At 34.2% G+C, this 19,128-nt stretch overlaps 1 protein-coding gene across 1 annotated transcript in view; it reads left to right on the forward strand.

Annotated features, from left to right (window-relative positions):
- The window catches only part of Ser (protein serrate), a 351,449-nt gene that overhangs the window by 22,940 nt on the left and 309,381 nt on the right, over positions 1-19,128 (forward strand). Inside the window, exon 2 of the mRNA XM_074181003.1 lies at positions 5,050-5,346. Coding sequence (XP_074037104.1) covers positions 5,050-5,346 — 297 coding nt within the window. The remainder of the gene's footprint in view (positions 1-5,049; positions 5,347-19,128) is intronic.

The raw sequence follows: 19,128 nt of genomic DNA on the forward strand, positions 1-19,128 counted from the left end.
CAAAACATAAAGCACTTATAGAATTACCAGTTTAGTTTTTCTGAAGGGTATTTAATTAGAAGAAGTAATTTGAATATGGATCTGGCTGATTTTTCTGATGAACAAAAAAGTATCTGTATGCAAAGATTCTAAACAGAAAAAATATACTGGGCACCAACTGAAGCAAGCATTGAAGTTGTGCAAGAAATAATTTTGAAATTTCCAAAGAAAATGATATCAAAACCATTGAATTTAATTTTTTTCAAAAAAGCTATTTTTATTTCAACTTTTACGTGGAAAAGATTGTTCCTCAATTGGTTAATCAACATCGCATCAAAATTAAATGTCTAGTGACACGACAATAATATTAGCTTCAAATAAACATTAACCTCTGTCAAGAACTTTGCTTCAGTGAGTTCAGGAAACTTTTGGACGAAGATAATTAAACCTTTCTAACATTCTTAGCTGTGTGATCAAGGGTGATTTGGAATCAAATGAGTTTCTTCAATTGCAGAGAATATAGCTGAATACTATTTAAAGTATGCTGAATGAAAAGTGATATGAATGGTTGTATAAAAAATTCAATTTTATTCCAGAAAACCAATTTGGCCAAGACAATAAAAGACGCAATCGCAATTGCAAAGCTCATTATACAATTCTTACTTTAAACATTTATAATATAAGTAGGGGTAAAAGATTAATATAATTACCAATGTATTTCACTCTAATCTTTTCGGTTTTTTTTAGCTGATGCTATTTAATATTGTATAAGTGGGTACCTATTGATTGACTGACACCCTTGTATAAACTTACAGCCGAAGCTACTGAACCTAGAATCTTGAAATATGCAGGTAGGTTCTTTGTATTGCGCAAATAAGCATAGAGAAACTGAAACAAGAATTTCCACCCCCCAAGAGGGAAAAATAGGGGTTCAAAGATTATTTTCAATTTTGTTGGTTTTGAAGTTGGAAACCTGAAGCTTTGGGTTGATAAAAAAATTTTGTAACTATCATTTGTTTGAAATGGTCTGTCACGAAAATTGATGTGACAAATCTAATTATACGCGGCGAAGCCGCGGACAACAACTAGTTTTCTATAATTTGAACGGAAATTGCATTATGAGTGTACATATAAGCTGATAGAAATATAAACAATTTCAATGTTCTCAACAAGAAAATCATTCAAACTAAAACTAGCACTCGTCAAAAAATGATACACTCATACCGTCAAGCATGAGTGTATCATACACTCATTGTGAAAAAAAAAATTGAGGATTTTTTGAGACTCTTGGAAATGATTTTCAATGGAAAATTAGAGAAATTGCGGAGGAAGCTTTGAATATCAACATCATAACCGATAAAACTTTTATATTACGATAAGTCAATCTTCCACGAAAGATTGTCAAAAGTTACGCTATTGAGTATTGATTCAGTTACTATTTTCGTAAAATCTGACAAATGAAAATAATTCATAGGTCAAATCTTGAATCGGGTCACCTTGTATACTTACCAGCATGTGAAAATATTTGAACAACGAATGTTTTTCCAATACCTATATGGCTTCAATATTTGAACAAAGTTCTGTTTAAAACCATGCAAATACAGCTGGATAACGGAGAGAAACTACATGTAATATAAATGAGTTAATATTAAATTTTTGAATTCCGTATGGATAGGTATATAATTATGAATGCTGTCAGAACTGGACATTTTCAAATTAGTATATAGCCCTAATAAGATCAAACAGCTTTACATGAATTTTTAAATAGGTAGATAGTAATTAATTTCATACTGACTTGCATATCGTCCAAAAAATACCTATATGTATTGATATCAATTTGAGTCATGAGCCATAACAGCCTGTGTTAACAAAGTGAAGCTGTTGGCCTCAAGCAATTTGAAGAGCATGCGTAACGTTTGATAAATTATCAGTTGATGTCATGTTGATGTCATGTCATGTTATTATCTGAATGCTTCAGATTTCTCAACTCCAACCAGATCAAAAAAAATACACCTAGAATTATGAAATGCATGCAGTTGTGCATTGAAGTTAAAAGAAAGTGAATGAAAATCGATAGTTGAAAAAAGGACAACAACATGTAGTCATGACTTCGTATAAAGACGGATATTAACCTTTCCCTCACTAAAAAACTGAAAATATTCCAAAATTGATTGGTTTATTCATTTAGTTTACTTCTATTTGTAATACTCAATCTTAAAATACATATCACGAACATCATCAGATATTTTGAAGTCCATTATAGTATTAGAGGGAACACAGGATGTTTTCTTCGATCGTAGGTCAAGATCCCCAGACTGACCTTACACAAAAAAAAAGTTGACTTTGAATTCCACTATTGAAAACATTGTTACAGCTTATATTATTAGTATTTGTACCTGTATTATTAGTATTCGTACCTGTTAACTGAGAGATAATATATCAAAAAGTTAAAACGTTGATTCAGAAAGCCAAAATAGTTATTAGTTGTTGAACTCATACCCTATAATATTTTTTTTGTTTCATGCAAAGAGAAAGTCGATAATAGAAATAATGATCTCCAGACGCACATGTATTGGTTTATTGAAACCGGAATTATTTGTTTTTTCGGCTTCGTATCATTATCCCCTTGATTTCAATAGATATATGTTTGAAAATGTTTTTCCTTGACTGATGTGGAACCTGTAACTAGGACATGAAATAAAATTCAACAACATATTGCTTCAAAACGCCATTTATTGCTATTGGTTATCAATTTTCTTTTTTATGTTACAAATATCAACATTGCTATTTTCAATAGAGACTCTAGCGTCTGTATTCTTGGTTAGTTGCTGTTTGTTCTTTCCAATTTCCAATCATTCTCTATTTTTCAATTCCTCTCTACGGCATCTTACCAATTCTTCGTAAGTCGCTCTCTTCAGTTCGTTTCTGCTGCTGCTGATGTACATAAATATAACACAATAATTGACAATTCAGTTCGAACAGAACGATTTCGTTCTCAAAAAAATAGCCTGGACTATAATTTGTATAATCGTCTTCCTCTTGAGTTTGGAGTTGTCAGTCAATCTAAGTTTAAAAAAACGGTGAAAAAATATCTTCTGGGATACTGTTTCTACTCGGTTAATGAATATTTGGAACATATCTCAACAACCTAATTTTGACAATAGTTTATGTGCAGATTATTGTAGATGTATTTTTTTAAATGTTTATGTTGTCCAATATTTAGGACTGATTTATATTGTAAATAACTTGCTACAAACATATTTGAGTATGTAATGTAGTCACTAAACTTACTTTGCTTTACAATAAACTTACTCTACTCAACTTTATATTCAATTAATGATCTCTTTCTTATCTTCCTCAATTTAATGATCACAATTTCTTTACGAATCACCTTCAGTATTCCGAAGGACAATACTATGAAACTATTTTTTTTCTTCCTATGGAATTTCCTGGGGAGAGATAACTCGGACATACAAATCAAATGGCGTACTTAGTCTTGAGGTACATTCCTTTGAAGTACAGCAAGGAAGGTTCCCTGCTTTATCGGCACGTCCAATCTCGTGATTTCATTGTTTCAGTCGCAATGAATTAATATCTACATTCTTCTTGTCAACTCTCGTTGCTTCAATGAATTGCTTTTTGTATGGATAGTGGCCGGTTACACGAAGTGGAGAAGTTATTTATGGAGTTTCTGATTGACAAAGTTTGAGGAATGTAGTAGAAATATGTAATAACTTTTTCGACTAGGTTGTGAATAATTTTTGTTACCGTTACCTTTCATACCGATAATATCATAAACAAAAAGAAAATTGTGTCTGAAGGAATAATCATGATATGTGTATTAAGCCATTAGAGATTTCAATTAAAAGTACCAAACAACCTATTCAGAGGATTGAGAAATAGTTTCAATTTATATATGTTTATATAAAATGATATGTGTATTTTTCATATATGGAATCATCATAATGTTCAATAGATTTGTATAGAGAATTTCTAGAAGTAGGTATACATAATCTGTACTTATATTTGTTCAAGTCTCAACCAGACTCTTCAAATTTGGCGTATATATGGTTGAACTTACGAATTTCATATGTGAAACGGATACACTTTTCTGAATTTCTCTGTATCAGAGCAGGGCCGTTAATAATATCGCAGTCTGTATACTATCAGTATTTCACAAAGTTTAAATTTGAGATCAGAGCTTTTCATTCGAAATTAGTTGACGCAATACATTGAAGCAACTCTTAAAGGTCTCATACTTCTGGAATCTTCGGAAGAGTTCACCCCAAGTCTTATGTTGATCAACTCCTCAAATTCGGTCCTTCCAAGTTTGGATCCAAAAAGAATTAGTTACGATTTGATAATAAAGGTTATGTTGTATAAAAGGGTGTGTTCCATAAACATATCCATAGTTTTTGCAAGTCGTCAGTAATATAGCTGAGTGTCAGCAGCATTAATTGTCGAATTTCATGGAAGTCAGATATATAAAGATAATGAAAGTGGACCCAGAGTTGAACCGTGCGGTACTTTAAAATTCACATGGAAGACATTTCAATACTGACCATCTCAATATATGAATTGAGTCCAGTTGTTCAAATGATTTTGTGATACTTGAACAGCTCCATTATTGATTCCAAAGCAAAAAAAATTATAAAGAAGTTATGAAGTATCAAATGTCTTATTGTTATCGAAAACCACCATTGTAGATAGTTCATTTTCGTCAGTTAGTTCAAATATGGTAATGCTTCTAACAACAGGATAGTACTTGGTAGTAGTAGTAGCGATGCTCAAAAACCAGATTATGGTTTATTTTCTATAAGTAAAAAAATTACCAAAGAGATATAAACAAATGGGTTCCGTGGAAAATGCACCCTTATTACGTAAACAAAAATATTTAATTTTATAAAACAGTATAGTAGCTGTAAGAATAAACCACATTAGGAATTGTGGGATACTGGTTTCGTATAACATATTCAGAATGGGCCCCATAATCTAACCTCGTGGGTCCCCCAACTTCAGGTATCCACAAATGTCTAGAAAAAACATTTCAAATTGTTTTTTTTGTTTCAGTGCACGCATGGCTCGGGTTTTTTCGAACTGCAAGTACTGGAAATGGCGAATCCGCGTAGCGAACTGTCGAGCGGTGAGTGCTGCGGCGGGGGTGTACGATCCCCATTGACGAGCCGCTGTTCGATGCCGTGCCAGACTTTCTTCAGGCTCTGCCTGAAAGAGTACCAGAGCAACGTGACCAGCACGGGCTCTTGTTCCTTCGGGAACACGTCCAGTCACGTCCTAGGGAGGGACTCCTTCACACTTGCCGACCCCGACAGGGGAAAACTGGTCTTGCCTTTCACCTTTAGATGGACGGTAAGTTTTTTTAGAACGTTTTGGAATGGGTAGCTTTGTTTGATTTGGGCTCATTAAAAAATAAATAGGATTATTGAGAACGAAATTCTTCTAGGTTTGAGCGCGACGACCGTCGGTTATCCGTATTTTGGGAAGTAATTGAACTCACATTCCAAAATTTGGGTGGGTTTTCTAAAATGCTCTATCGGATGAAAATAATAGTATTTCATCAGTTCGGACTTCCATTGTCTAATATAATATGAATTGATTTGAAATCCCTGAAAAACCATCAAAAAGATTAATCGAAAATAACAATTTCATTAAACAAAAAACTGAAATTACAAATAAATAACATCCAAGCAACAACCAAAAAAATCTGAAAATTAAAAAAATTCAAAAATATTATTAACAAAAATTGATAAATAAAAATTCAAAGATTCCAAACCAAGTTACGTCACGAGGTTTCGATTGTTAGTATCCACAATCGTCTTCGGGTGATAACTGGACTTATTCCTCGAAGATCTGACTATTTATAGGTCCTTCGAGTGCTTTTACCTATCCCCTCTTTCCTCTCCCCGCTTCGTTGGTTTTAGCAGGAGATGACCGTTTGGCGGGAGTTGGTCGTTTTTCGCTTGAATATGTTACGTATATCTACGCTAGCTTGACTGAATGCGTTGTTGGATAACATATACGCGGCTTCTTTGAATTTTCTCCTAAACCAGTGTTCCTCTTTGTGTATGATTTTAGCTTGAGCACACTTGATGTTAGGTTGATGAGTCCAAACATGCTCTGCTATTCCAGATTTGCTGGTTTCTCTTCGCAGTGTGTGTTTCTTGTGCTCAGCAATGCGAGATTTCAATGGCCTCTTAGTTTCACCGATGCATGATTTTTCGCACTCGCAGGGTATCCGGTATATGCAATTCTTGGAATCGCAGTCCGCGTTTGGTGGCCTGGTTTTCGTGAGGCTGCTACGGATAGTGTTCCCAGATCTGAAGCAGGTCCTGATGTTATACTTTGACCCAATCCTTTTATCCTTTCCGATAATACTCTGATGTGGGGAAGCACAACTACTGGTTGTGGCGGCTTCTCTTCCGTGTGGAGCTCTTGCTGTCTTCTAGCTAAAGCCTGTTCCGTTGAAGATCATTTTTGATGATGCCTAGTTCCTTTTTGAGACCTTCCTTTGTATTACAGAGCCCGAAAGCACGGTCTAGTAGAGTATTGATGATTCCTCTCTTAGTCGATTGATGGTGGTTGGAGTTCTGGTTCAGATACTGTCCTGTGTGAGTGAGTTTTCGATATACAGATGTTTCCCATTTAGTGTTGGTCCTCTTCACACATAAGAAAGGCAATTCGTTGTGGACTCTCTTCTCCATTGTGAAAGTGATGGAAGGACTTACGTTGTTGATGTGCTTCAGGAAAGTGTCTGGTTCTGCATTCCCATGGTTCCATATTATGAAGGTGTCGCCTACGTATCTCAATCAGTCTCGGAGCTTCTTGTGGGTTTCTTCAATAGCCAGAAGATAATGAAATATTTTTAGAAGACTTTTTGCTCTCCATTAACATGAATTTGGCCGAAATTATCAATCTAGTTGAAGTAACAGAGAAATTTATACATTTCATGAATCAAAAGTGCTCACAAATCATTATTTACAGAGCGTCTATGGCATCAAACCAAAGTCTATATTATATGTAACCTTAAAAATTTTGTTTAGGGGTTCCGCCATACAATTAGATTCTGAAAACTGTCTCATGGTAAATTCAATCTAAGTTGGAGTTCCACTATTCTTAAGTATATCACGGGAAATCGAAGATATTCCTATGTTGTGGGGTCGTTCACTCCACAGAACAGATTTATAGGTAACGTTTTTGTATTATGAAAACTGCCACAAAAATCCTGAGTTTCTTTCATGTAATCCGGTAAGGAAATAATTAAGTATGATAAAACGGGAACCCAGAAGAAACATCATAATATAATGTTTCTATCAAATGTACTGAACATCAAAATTGTTTCTGTATACTGGCTTCAACAAGTACCTACACTTCTCTTCTCCCTTTGTTGGTTTACTTTTTAGACAAAATCTTTTTTGTTGTAACTGTAATGCACTTGACAAAATGTGTTCGATATTTGATGAATTTTCCAGTACAGTAAATTTTGGACTTCTTGATATCAATTCGTTTACATTCAAAAACGAACTTTATATAATATTCTTTAACAACATTTCTCCGAAGTAAAAATATAACAATAATCAATACAATGAGTTTGGAAAAGGCAAACTTGATCTGTAAAGTAGAGTGATACGTTCTCAACTAATTTTTATAGAAAAATTCCTTTCTACTAAAATCTTTGTGATGATAGTTGTTAATATATAAGTAACGCGTTGTTAGTTTATTACTACTAAACTGATTAAAATGTAGGAGAAAGATTGAAAGTTTCAATCTGTCTATTAAAATTGATACTGTTGATATTGGGAACACAAGAGTTAAATACATTTTCCTGTGGTTTCACCTAATTAGTAGATTCAGCAACCAACTTCACCACATTGTTTCTAACCTCACTTTCCATAGGATACTTTTAATAATGAGCTAAACTTTGATTGAATGTTAGAAAAGTTCCTCTTTGTGATGATTCGAACGCGACAACATTTCCATCAGAAATTAACGACGAACCAACCACTATTTCAATTACAGGTAAAAACTCGAGATCTCGTACAATTTATAATGAAAATCATTCGAAAGAAATTCGAAGTATCCCCATAACATTCGGTTGCTAATGAAGAAAATAAACGAAAGACCCTTTAAATTCTTTACTAACGAAAAGCGAGCTTAATCCAAATTACCTGCTGCTTCTCATTCGATCCCATGGCGTTGTACGGCAGTGGCGTCCCGCCGGTGGGGATGAGGGGAAGTAACCCCCCATTAAATGAAATATAATTGTTATCTTTTTTTTAAGTTATATCTGAAAGTTACAATTGATGTACATTGATAAAAAAGGACTGAAATATTGAACCTCAAAGCGTGTTTGGTTCAAGTAAATCTTTTTTGTTGACAATCGAGACAACTAAGATTATCCACTTTTGGTGTAACGTTTCAATATTATTCTCATTGAATGTTCTCAAACGAATTTGAAATACCATACTCAGAAAAGTAGTTTCGGAGAAGCAGTTCTAAAAATAATAATTTGAGTTGCTTGTTACTGATTTTATCGGCAATCCCACGTTAAATAAAAAAACTCATCCATCACTGCCTACCACACTATGAGCGTGTCGATGGTAATATAAATTAAATATTTTTGATTGATTATAATAATTGTCAGTGAAAATGAACACTAAGATTGAAATCATTAGTTTTTTCACATTATTCAGAATCGTGAGCTGAATTAACACCAATTCAAGTGTTAACTTCGAATAAAGAGTTTAAATGTGATGTATTATTGGCTAATTAGAATGGAATTTTTTTGGCGTTATATTCTGTGACCACTCAAAATTATTTTTTCGTTTCGAATCTATAAGGGTTGCCTTCAAAACTATTTTTAATAACACTAATGTTTTTTTCATAACCGTATGCATTTCAAGAAATTCGTTATAGATATTTCCTTCTTTCTGATGTTGTTTTTTAATACAAAAATTGAACATTTTCCTTTTCATCCACTTCATTATTGTAGATATTTCTTTGTGTTTTTCTGTTGTTGTTCATTATTGCAATAATTGCAATTGCAATTACAATAATAATTGAAATAAGTTGAATACACTAAACTGAATCTACACGGAATTCCAAATCTTTTTTTGCAAATAATTCTCATGATTTTCTTATTCCTATTGAAATTAAAAAAATCATCATTCACAACCACTTTTCTTTAGGAACATTGAAATACCAAAACTTTCCTTTCTATCAATTCAAACAACCAAAGTTCCAAGTGGTAAATGCATCATGAGGTATTGAAGTTTTGATGTACAAACTGGAACAAAAAGCTGTTCATGAAAAAAGTGGTTATTTCAGATGGCAAGATTTTACTGACTGTAAAAAAATAATTCATCTCAACAAGAGTTTGCATCCCAAATCAAATGGTGCCTGTAAAGTCTTGAGAAGTTCTAACCTTACTTCTTTGCCACAATATCCACAATAAACCTTCTATGGCCCCTTTGATTCGCGACTACAAAAGTAGGAAGTATGAGGGGTTCACAACTTTATCACTGAGGTGGAACCCATTCAAAGACTAGAAAAGAATAAGCCGATCATAGGGTTCCCTTCAGAATTATTGAAGACCTTGTCAGAGTACCTGTCCTCAGCTTTTCTCCGATCGAGTAAACTGAAGGCGAAAAATAGGTCTGCCATCATAGTTGTCAGTTTTGTATAGAGGTTCCTGATGCCAGGTGAAGGACCTGCCGCATGGCGCCTGCACCTGAGATATTTCAATTGATTCTACAATCATCAGGTATAATACATTGAATTTCAAAGCCACATTTCTGAATTTCGCCGATAACATTTATGACTAAAGGGTCCATTCCATTTCCACTATAATATCATCAATAGATCTATTTTTCAATTACATTACAGTTTCCAAAAGCTAAAGAGATCATGAAGACAAAACTAGTTTTGGCAACATCATTCACAGCAGAAGCGTACGTAATAAATTTTTAGCTCTATAGTCCATTCACGGGGTAATGTAAATGTTATCGATCGGTAGAACAACAATTCTTTCTCTTGTTATTATTGATGAAGGTTGGGTTATCATTATAAACAATATTATTTGAAGTGATACTGAGATTTGAAGAAGTCGAATCTTGTGCGATCTAGGTATTGAAGAGGTATTAGCTTTGAACGTGTAATTTCTATAACGTGAAGCCATGATTGTTGTAGAAGCATATATGTTTTCTCATTGTGAATTTGCTTGAATTGATCGGTGAAGCTCCAAATTTCGAAAGATCGAAGGTACTGCGGTTTTTACTAACTTTAGAGCCTTTAGTAAGATGTTTTGGACAAGTTCATATGACAAAGTCAGTGGACTACATTTAGTAAAATCTTCTTCTAGAAAACTTAGTACTATTTTCCTAGGTGTTGCAGACACCAAAAGTTACACTAAAAGTTACTTTTAGTTTACGCGTTTACGGATGCTATTATATAGCAAAACACGTGTCGCGGTTTCTGTAAAACCCTTTATAGTTTAAATCATACAATGAACTGTATATTAATTCGTTTTAAAAAATGTCAAAGAAAAGTAACAAAGAATAATCCGCGAATTGCCCGTTACTTTCAATGCACAGCAACAAAAACAGCTTTCGGTGATTCTGCTGACGAGTTGTGGGAAAGCACCGTCAATAAACTCTGGCCTAAAGCTCAAAGCTATGCCACTGCAGAGAGAGAGCATAAAAAGATAAACTACTGTAACGAGTTATCACGGTATTATTGAAGAACCGCTGCGGGGTGTTTCTTCTCACTTCATTTCGTCCGAAGAAAAAGACGTAGATAAAAGGAAGGTGTTCCTCGTTTTAAACAGGTTGAGCACAAAAACAAGACCTTTTACCGTAGTTTTTTACTGAATCCATCACACAACGAACGTAACTATGATTCCACGATAAAAAAGCCCAAATCTCCTGAGAACTTTTGCAGTCGACGAAGGATGGAAGATTATTTGGAAGTTTTCAATTACTTTTGTTAGATTTTTGGGTTACATACGCTATTATCGCCAATTGGGACAGGAATCAGAGCACTTCTTCGTTAGAATAATATTTACGACCATTTATACTTCTTTGCAGTTGAAGAAAAAATGTTAGTCGGATGGAACCAGATATGGTGAACGAGGAGGATGTTCGAGTAATTACAACCCTAATCATGAATTGTGTCCACGTTGAATATTAGTTCCCAGTTAATATTCTTCCATTTTCCAGGAAATCAATCACGAAAACTCATTATTACTACCAAGAAACTGAGGCAAGATCTTTTTTAGCAGATTTTCAAGCAATAAATTTCCTAGGACTAGAAGAATCAGAGTGTTTTCATTCCATCGATTGCTGATTTGTAGTGATGCCTCTTGTCGAGACAAGACAAGAAAATGATTTCTCTCGTCTTGTCTTGACTAAGTCGAGAGAAAATGGTCTCTCGTCTTGACAAGAGACCTGTTTTTCAGGCACTCTCTTGTCTTGTCTTGTCTTGTCTCGACTTCTCTTGGCGAGAGAACGTCCTTGGTATTCAGAATTTGCAGTAAACGGAAACTTAGTGGTTATTTGGGTACTTGAACGCTGCACTGGATTCGTCCGTTTAACAGTGATGTCAGTTGTATACTAATTGTGAATAACTTCGAATTATTGGTATAAGTATATCAGGCATTATTTAATCGAAAACTTTCTGACAAAACAGTTTCGGATACTTGATTATTCTTCGAAAACAGCAGGTATTCTGCTCATGAACATATTTCATTTCGTAATCATCTTCACAAAGTAGCTACATTTTCTAGAACAAGCTGGGGGAGAGAAATGAAAGAAAGTTCTGTTGAGAATTTTGAAAAAATTTTCAAAGGCAACTATCTTGCGCATAAAAATGTTCAGCCACCGGAAATAGTCGTTTCTGAGGAAAATTTAGAAGAGCCTTCGGAAAATGGAGACTTTCAGGATCTGAACTCATTTTATGGCTCCATTGACAAAGAACAGTCTCAAAGAGAGGGAGAGAGAACGGAAATTGGTAGATATTTAGATTTGTCACGATCACCACCAAAAACCAATCTTTTGCACTGGTGGAAAGAACATGAGATTGAATATCCACGACTGGCAAAAATGGCTAGAGACTTACTGGCAATTCCAGCAACAAGTGTGCCTGCAGAGAGACTTTTCTCAAAAGCTGGCCTTACTATAAGGAAACATAGAAACAGACTGAATGCTGAATCAGCTAGTCTTCTCTGTCTGAACTCCTGGTTCACCTGTTCGATGGCCCATAAACTGAATTAATTTCATTTAGATATTTCATTTTATAGTGTTTTATTTTCTTGTGTTATCTTAGATCAGAGTGTTTTATAGAATTTTAATAATTTATTTTCAAGTTTAAAATATATATTTCAGTTTCATTATCGTTGTTTCAATCTGAAAAAAGTTTTTCTGAAAATGATAGTTTCAACAACAAAATCCTAATATTGCAAAAATTTCAGTAATCTTGAAATTATTGTGGAATGCACAACCATATCTTCTGTTCTAAAAAAATCATATTGATAATGAAAATGCTCTGCAAAATTATAAATCAACAAAGAATCAGGTCAATAAAAAAAAAACTTGCAAGAGAAAAATTTATAGAAGATCAATACACTCGTGGTGGTAGTGATTCTAAAACAAATATGGAATAATATATTATCAGTATATCAGTTATTGCTTACGTAACAAAGCTACTAGATTTGACAATACAATAATTAAAGAAATCAAAATAAATAGAAATGTGTTTATAGATAAAATCTGCAAAAGAAATGAACCACTGGTTTGTTACCATAGAAGACTTTATTACTAAAACAATTATCCATTATAACCTCAATCCCAAATCTGAATTTTCAATAGAATACCCTACAACTATTTATTTAAATCCTTCTGTGTTCTGAAGAATATTTTATACAAATTTAACAAATCTTAAATTTTATGTTAATTATGAAATGCACCATGTGCATCTGATATATTTCCATTTGAGCTGAAGAAAATCTATAGTTTTTCCTATTAGAAAATGTAGAAATGTTACATCAGCTCTACTACCAGTTGACTACTTCTGAAATTGAGCTGGTATGATTAACCAAAAAATATATAATACATTATAAATGCATTTTGGTGGTATCAATAAACAAATAAGCATCAATTAAAACTTAATTTGCAAATTATAACCTTCATTCACTCCAATTGTCAGGATTCGAAATTATCAAATACAAAAATTGTAATGAACCATATATTTTTGCATCAAAAGAATATTATAATTGGAGAGGCCTCTCGACCTCTCTTGACTTCTCTTGTCGAGAGAAGCCACTCTTGTCTTGTCTTGTCTTGTCCAAGAGGACCTTATGTCTTGTCTTGACGAGACAAAATTTTTCGAAAGGAAAATCTTCTCTTGTCTCGATCGAGACATGATTAGACAAGACAAGACGAGACAAGAGTCGAGAATCTCTTGTCTCGGCGGCAACACTACTGATTCGTTTCTAGGTTCTGAAAATATACTCAAATTTCATCCACAGTAACAACACGTCTCGAAAAGTTTGTATCGTTTTCAAACCCACCACAAATCAAATGCTTCTAGTCAACATTCAGACATTTGGGGAATCGTGTTGGATTCGAGGTGAATTATATAATCGAAGGGATCATATGGAATATTCAGTTCCTTCAATAAAACGTAATTGACACTGACTCACACTCCAAAACTGTAACAATGAATTTCGCTAGCCGATTGCAGTTAGATCTGATTGGCCAGGGTAAGGTGGATTGTTTATTTTACTCAATATATGCATATGTGTATGGTGATCATGCTTCAATCAGGCATCTATCCTTTGTTGGGTTGCTTTTTTGTTGGATGGATACTATATAGATCAGTGCCGTATTGAGGTAGTGATGGAGTTCAAAAGTAAACTATATAAAAACAGAACCGTGAATTGCGCAGTGTGCTGACCTCCCACCGGCCATGTCTCTGTTCTTTAATGCCTAATTCGAACAGGGTTGTTGAGTTATTTCTTTTATAATCTGTTTATTTTTCGGATTATTCGTCAACCATTTTCACCTGTTATGCATTCACTTGTACAACTAAAAAAGGGTCAAAGATACACCATACTACATTGCTTTAGTTAATTAGTGAAATAGAAAGTGAATTTACCGATGCGTAATACAACCAAGTCTTACCATGCAATTTCTTTTCGGTGCATATAGAGGCATAACTCAGCTCATGTGAACCTTGACTATTACACAAAATGAATTCCATAAAATTTCAAATACTTTCCCCTGACGAGTAACCGAGACGAGCCGCCAATGGAAAATAATTACTTATCTTGATTTGAAATGACCAAGGCGGCATTCATCGAGTAATTTCGTCCAATTGAATACTCGGAAGCCGTGTATTCATAAAAATGTAATTATAACTGAAAAAATGATTCACAATGGGATAACGTCGAATAGCTGAGATAATAATACCTGATCATCACAGTTGCTGTTGAGTAATTATAACCTGTACTATAAAAACGAGCTATCTTGTAATCATCATAGGAATATATGGAATTTCACAGAAATCACGTTCAAGAAACATCTTGTATTTATGTTCCAGAATATTTGCAAAGTATGTTTCCTTATTCAGATATTTAACGTAGGACGGTAGCCTGGTGGATTGACGTTGGTAGTTTGCTCGATTCACTCAGTCAACCGCTGTGTAAACCGGTGGTTCGAACCGCAAGGCCGGATCAATTTTCACTTCCTATCGTCCAACCCGTGTTAGGAGTCACACGTTAAAAGGTAAGAGCTCGTTAGACCTTTGCTCGCACAAGTTTATATTTTTGAGAGTTGTCATTCGTAGGGGAGCTATCGGAAAAACAGATTTCAACAGAACAGAAAGATTTCACAAAACGTCCCTTATGTGAATTCACAATTCGAATTGTAATAAACGTATTCAAAAAACACTTTATTGTGAGATTCTCACTAAACGATTTTACAAAAACGCAACACGTGTTTCGCCATACAATGGCTTCTTCGGGCATGTCTTTACTAATTCTACAAATTCAATGCTTAATATATCTTATTCTACAATTTGAAGTATCTACCTGATTTTTACCTAAGTTTGTAATGAACTAAATTACCTGAGCTTTATGTCCCAGTTTCCACATTTAGAAAAATATTCAGTAACGGGGAGTTATTCAATTCTAATTGACCATTCAGTGAATTAACCGAATTCCTGAATCTATTGATTTTTAAAAATTCTAGAAAATTGAGTTTCAAACTTTTCTTTTCTAAATGTAACACATCGTATTCATGATTGACTGAGCTCATGTCCTTCTGCTAAAAGGTGGTTTGCAAATGTGGAATTGGTCTCTCTATTTAGAAAACTACTTGCATGTTCTTTAACTCTTTGGGAAAATGTTCTCCATGTTTGGTCAATATACAGTTTTGGGCAAAAGCCACAAGTCAGCTCTTGCTCAACTATCGACTATCTCAAGCAATTCGATAACTTTCCTACCGGTAGAGCCTTCGCCAATCACGACCAGGCGAAAACGGCATTTGTCGGCTTCATCGAATCTCGAGCACACAATTTTTATGTTAACGAAATCGATGTGCAAAAGTACACTGATCCAAGTGGCGTTCACATGGATCGAATTGAACAAGTATTTATTGAGATATCACAGTTTAAAGTAGACACATAAATCTTTTGAAACAACCCAATATTTCAAAAGCTGATCTCCATTTTCACAAGTACCAACAGTTTTGAGTCATTTTGGAGACGAAACACGTCATAAATATTTTTTATTATTATCACTATGTCTAAGAGACATCTCCACGTTGTCAAATATAACTCTAAAGTTTCACCACTTAAATGCTCAAATATATAAGTCCGCGTTAGTTAAGTATAATTGTTAATGGTAGATGAGATGATAAACATTAATTTTTAACCGGAACATTCCAAATCTACCAAACAAGCTTGAATAAATTAAATCGACCGGCAGAGTTATGTTTAAGTTAACTGTAAATTGATGTACCCAATAATACGTCAAGTCGATCTACCTGAAAATAAACAACTTTTAATTGTGTATGATTATAATGTCTTGGGACTTGCTGGTATTTTATGTTTCCGTTATTGTTCATGTTAATGCTATTAGCTGGGTGTCGGTCGGTTCTTGAGTTAATTAGAATATTGTCAGTTGAAGGTTGCTCTGGCATGTGATAATCCATTGCTATTAATGAAAAAAGAAAGTTATTCAATCACGGAGCATTTGAAAGTTTCTGAAAATCTATACCGTGTATGTTTCAGTAAATCATAAATAACTTGTGTTTGATATCAACAGAAAAATTGACATTCAATAATTATATGGTAGGTAATTTAGCTTGTTTTCAATATTTCAAATCATTCAACCAGTCTTCGACATAGCCTGAGACAATTATCAATCTGACACTTGAGGAAATAACATCAATAAAAATAATTTCGTTTTGAGGTCATCTGTTTTTTTTTTTGTAGAGTTTCATTCGTGTACGTTTTACGTGATCAACTCTTCGAATTTATGAAACAATACCAAAACCAATGAAAAACTCACAACAATAATTTGGTAATCAATGTTACCACTCGGATATGAGTAATCCAATTGCAGTTTTGACCCTAAGAATGAATGTTATTGTTCGATTTATTGTCTCTCGTGATTTTTCTGTCTTGTCAAGCTTGCTACCAGTTACGGAAATATATAATAATGGACGTTCGTTCTGGTACTTATTACGAATCACAGCTAATCACACAGTCCACAGTCCGTCGTGATTTTTGATATGTTCCGTTCTTGGTGGAATCAAATGTGCAAAGTTACTTGAACAGCTCCCATGAAAGTATCTATAGAAGAGAGACAAATCTGCAACCGTTTTTCGACGTTCTAGACTATCAAGTTTGCAATGGAATCCAGCAGCTTCAGTGTATGCTTAGGGACAGAGCTCCATACATGAGTACGATACTCCAAGGTATGATCTGAGCTCTATCTGAGCATCAAAAGTTACTGAAGTGTGTAAAGTCTTCTGGTTCGGAACATTGTTCTAAGCTTTTGAGAAGCAGCCTTTGCAATTCCAGCGACATGATTATGCCAAGACATATTGGTGTCCATTTTAAGCCCCAACAAACTTATCGAAGCAGAAAGCGGAATTGTCTATCCTAACAGTATTACATACGGTTCGAACACATTCATATTTTTGGAGAAAACCGATGCCGGGGCATTGAATTAAACCTGCCAACTTTCACCCAAATTCAAAATCACCCCTAGATCTTCATTGAGATATGCAACCTCCTGCTGTCGGTGAATATATCCAATATATATTCAATATATATATATATATATATATATATATATATATATATATATATATATATATATATATATATTCCGAAGTGAAGGAATTGGAAAGGCTCACACTTCGATCCTTTCTTTCAATTCATCATTCATTTCATATCTGAGAGAGTGGCCATTGACAATGGTTGTTGGTCTTCTTTCTTTATTGATCACCATTACTAGAGTTTATATCCTGTTGGACATATTTGATCAGCCTGTTCCTCCAAATCTTTTTCGTTGACGACAAAATGGCTTACCGGAATGCCGCTAGTGGCATTTTAAGAAAATACAATTTTGAGTGGTCAGCTGTTTATTCTGGTGGTCCCTATTTCATCAGATATATTTCCTTAGAAGGAAATCTTCGAGAGCTCATTCGATCGTGCTGGTTTCTGCAACATCGCAGGAGTCTTCAATTGAATAGGTATTCCAAGAAGTTGGTAGAACAGAAAGAGGCGTTTTGGTTAGAATACGAGAAGAGTCCAACAAAAAAGATAGACTCTCACAACTAGTGCCATCTCTTCCTTACGTCAAAGGACTACCAGAGATGGTAAGAAGAAATTAATCAAAGTACAACATTAGAACCTGTTCCAGATCCGCATGCACAATTTGTAGCAGCTTTCTAAAAAAGCTACCGAACGCTTATGGCGTCGAGAATGGAAATTAACCATAGAAAATGTTCTATCAAACAAAATATATCATGAAATTCATGAATATATATATATATATATATATATATATATATATATATATATATATATATATATATATATATATATATATATAATAATATTAAATTTCACAAAAAGGATTTGAAGCTTTATATCTTCTATTAATTATCTGCGAGCGATTTCGACGGCTGGTCGTACTGTCATCTTCTAGGCACTCCTCAAACTGAACTTGTTATCCTGTCGTCTGCCTCTTTATACGGTCCGAACGTCTCAACTCAGGTATTTCAGGTACTTTAAGTGAATTTGTCTGTATGCCTGAAATACCTGAGTTGAGACGTTCGGACCGTATAAAGAGGCAGACGACAGAGCCACCTGTAGACATCTATTTCAATCTATTGAGCATCGTCCGTACCGGGCAGGTGGTCCTCGATTGAAGACAAAATGTGAAAAACCAGAAAAGTACTTGATAAAAATATCTGCGTAAACGCAAGCGAAACATTAGTGGAACCACCTATTGGTGTGACACCCAAGTCAACTTGCCAAGTTTTTATGTCAGTGTTGGTGGTTTGACCAATCAACCGACAACTGCGGTAGCAGTCAAGCTGCTGGAAAATAATTCCAGCAGCTTGACTGCATTAACCTTTCTCCTCGATTATATATATATATATATATATATATATATATATATATATATATATATATATATATATATATATATATATATATATATATATCTATCTATCTATATATACAATGAAATTAACCATTCATATTTGGTTACATTTTAAACGAATATTCACGGGATCTGTCAAAATTCACTATACTATCAAGTACACAGATCATCTTTAATGGTATTGGATACCAACAGTTAAAACGACAATTCTCATAGAATTCTCTATCACTCCATCAAATTTTCACAACGCCACAATGGATACAAATAATTTCCTTTCCGCTTTCCATATATGGCCAATGATCACCTAGTGTGAACTTGTCGAATTTTTTGGTTTCCAAACGAACGCGTAGATATCATCTCTAGTTATGAATATAATATGTTAGATTCAGCGATAATCCTTCTTAGGAAGTGGCATAATGTCATAAAAATTGCCCATTGAATGGTACTAACTAGAG

This window comes from Leptinotarsa decemlineata, unplaced genomic scaffold (genome assembly GCF_025532065.1).
Source record: "Leptinotarsa decemlineata unplaced genomic scaffold, Ldec_3_MD MMD2_tig00026307_RagTag_RagTag, whole genome shotgun sequence".
In the NCBI taxonomy this organism is placed as follows: Eukaryota; Metazoa; Arthropoda; class Insecta; order Coleoptera; family Chrysomelidae; genus Leptinotarsa; species Leptinotarsa decemlineata.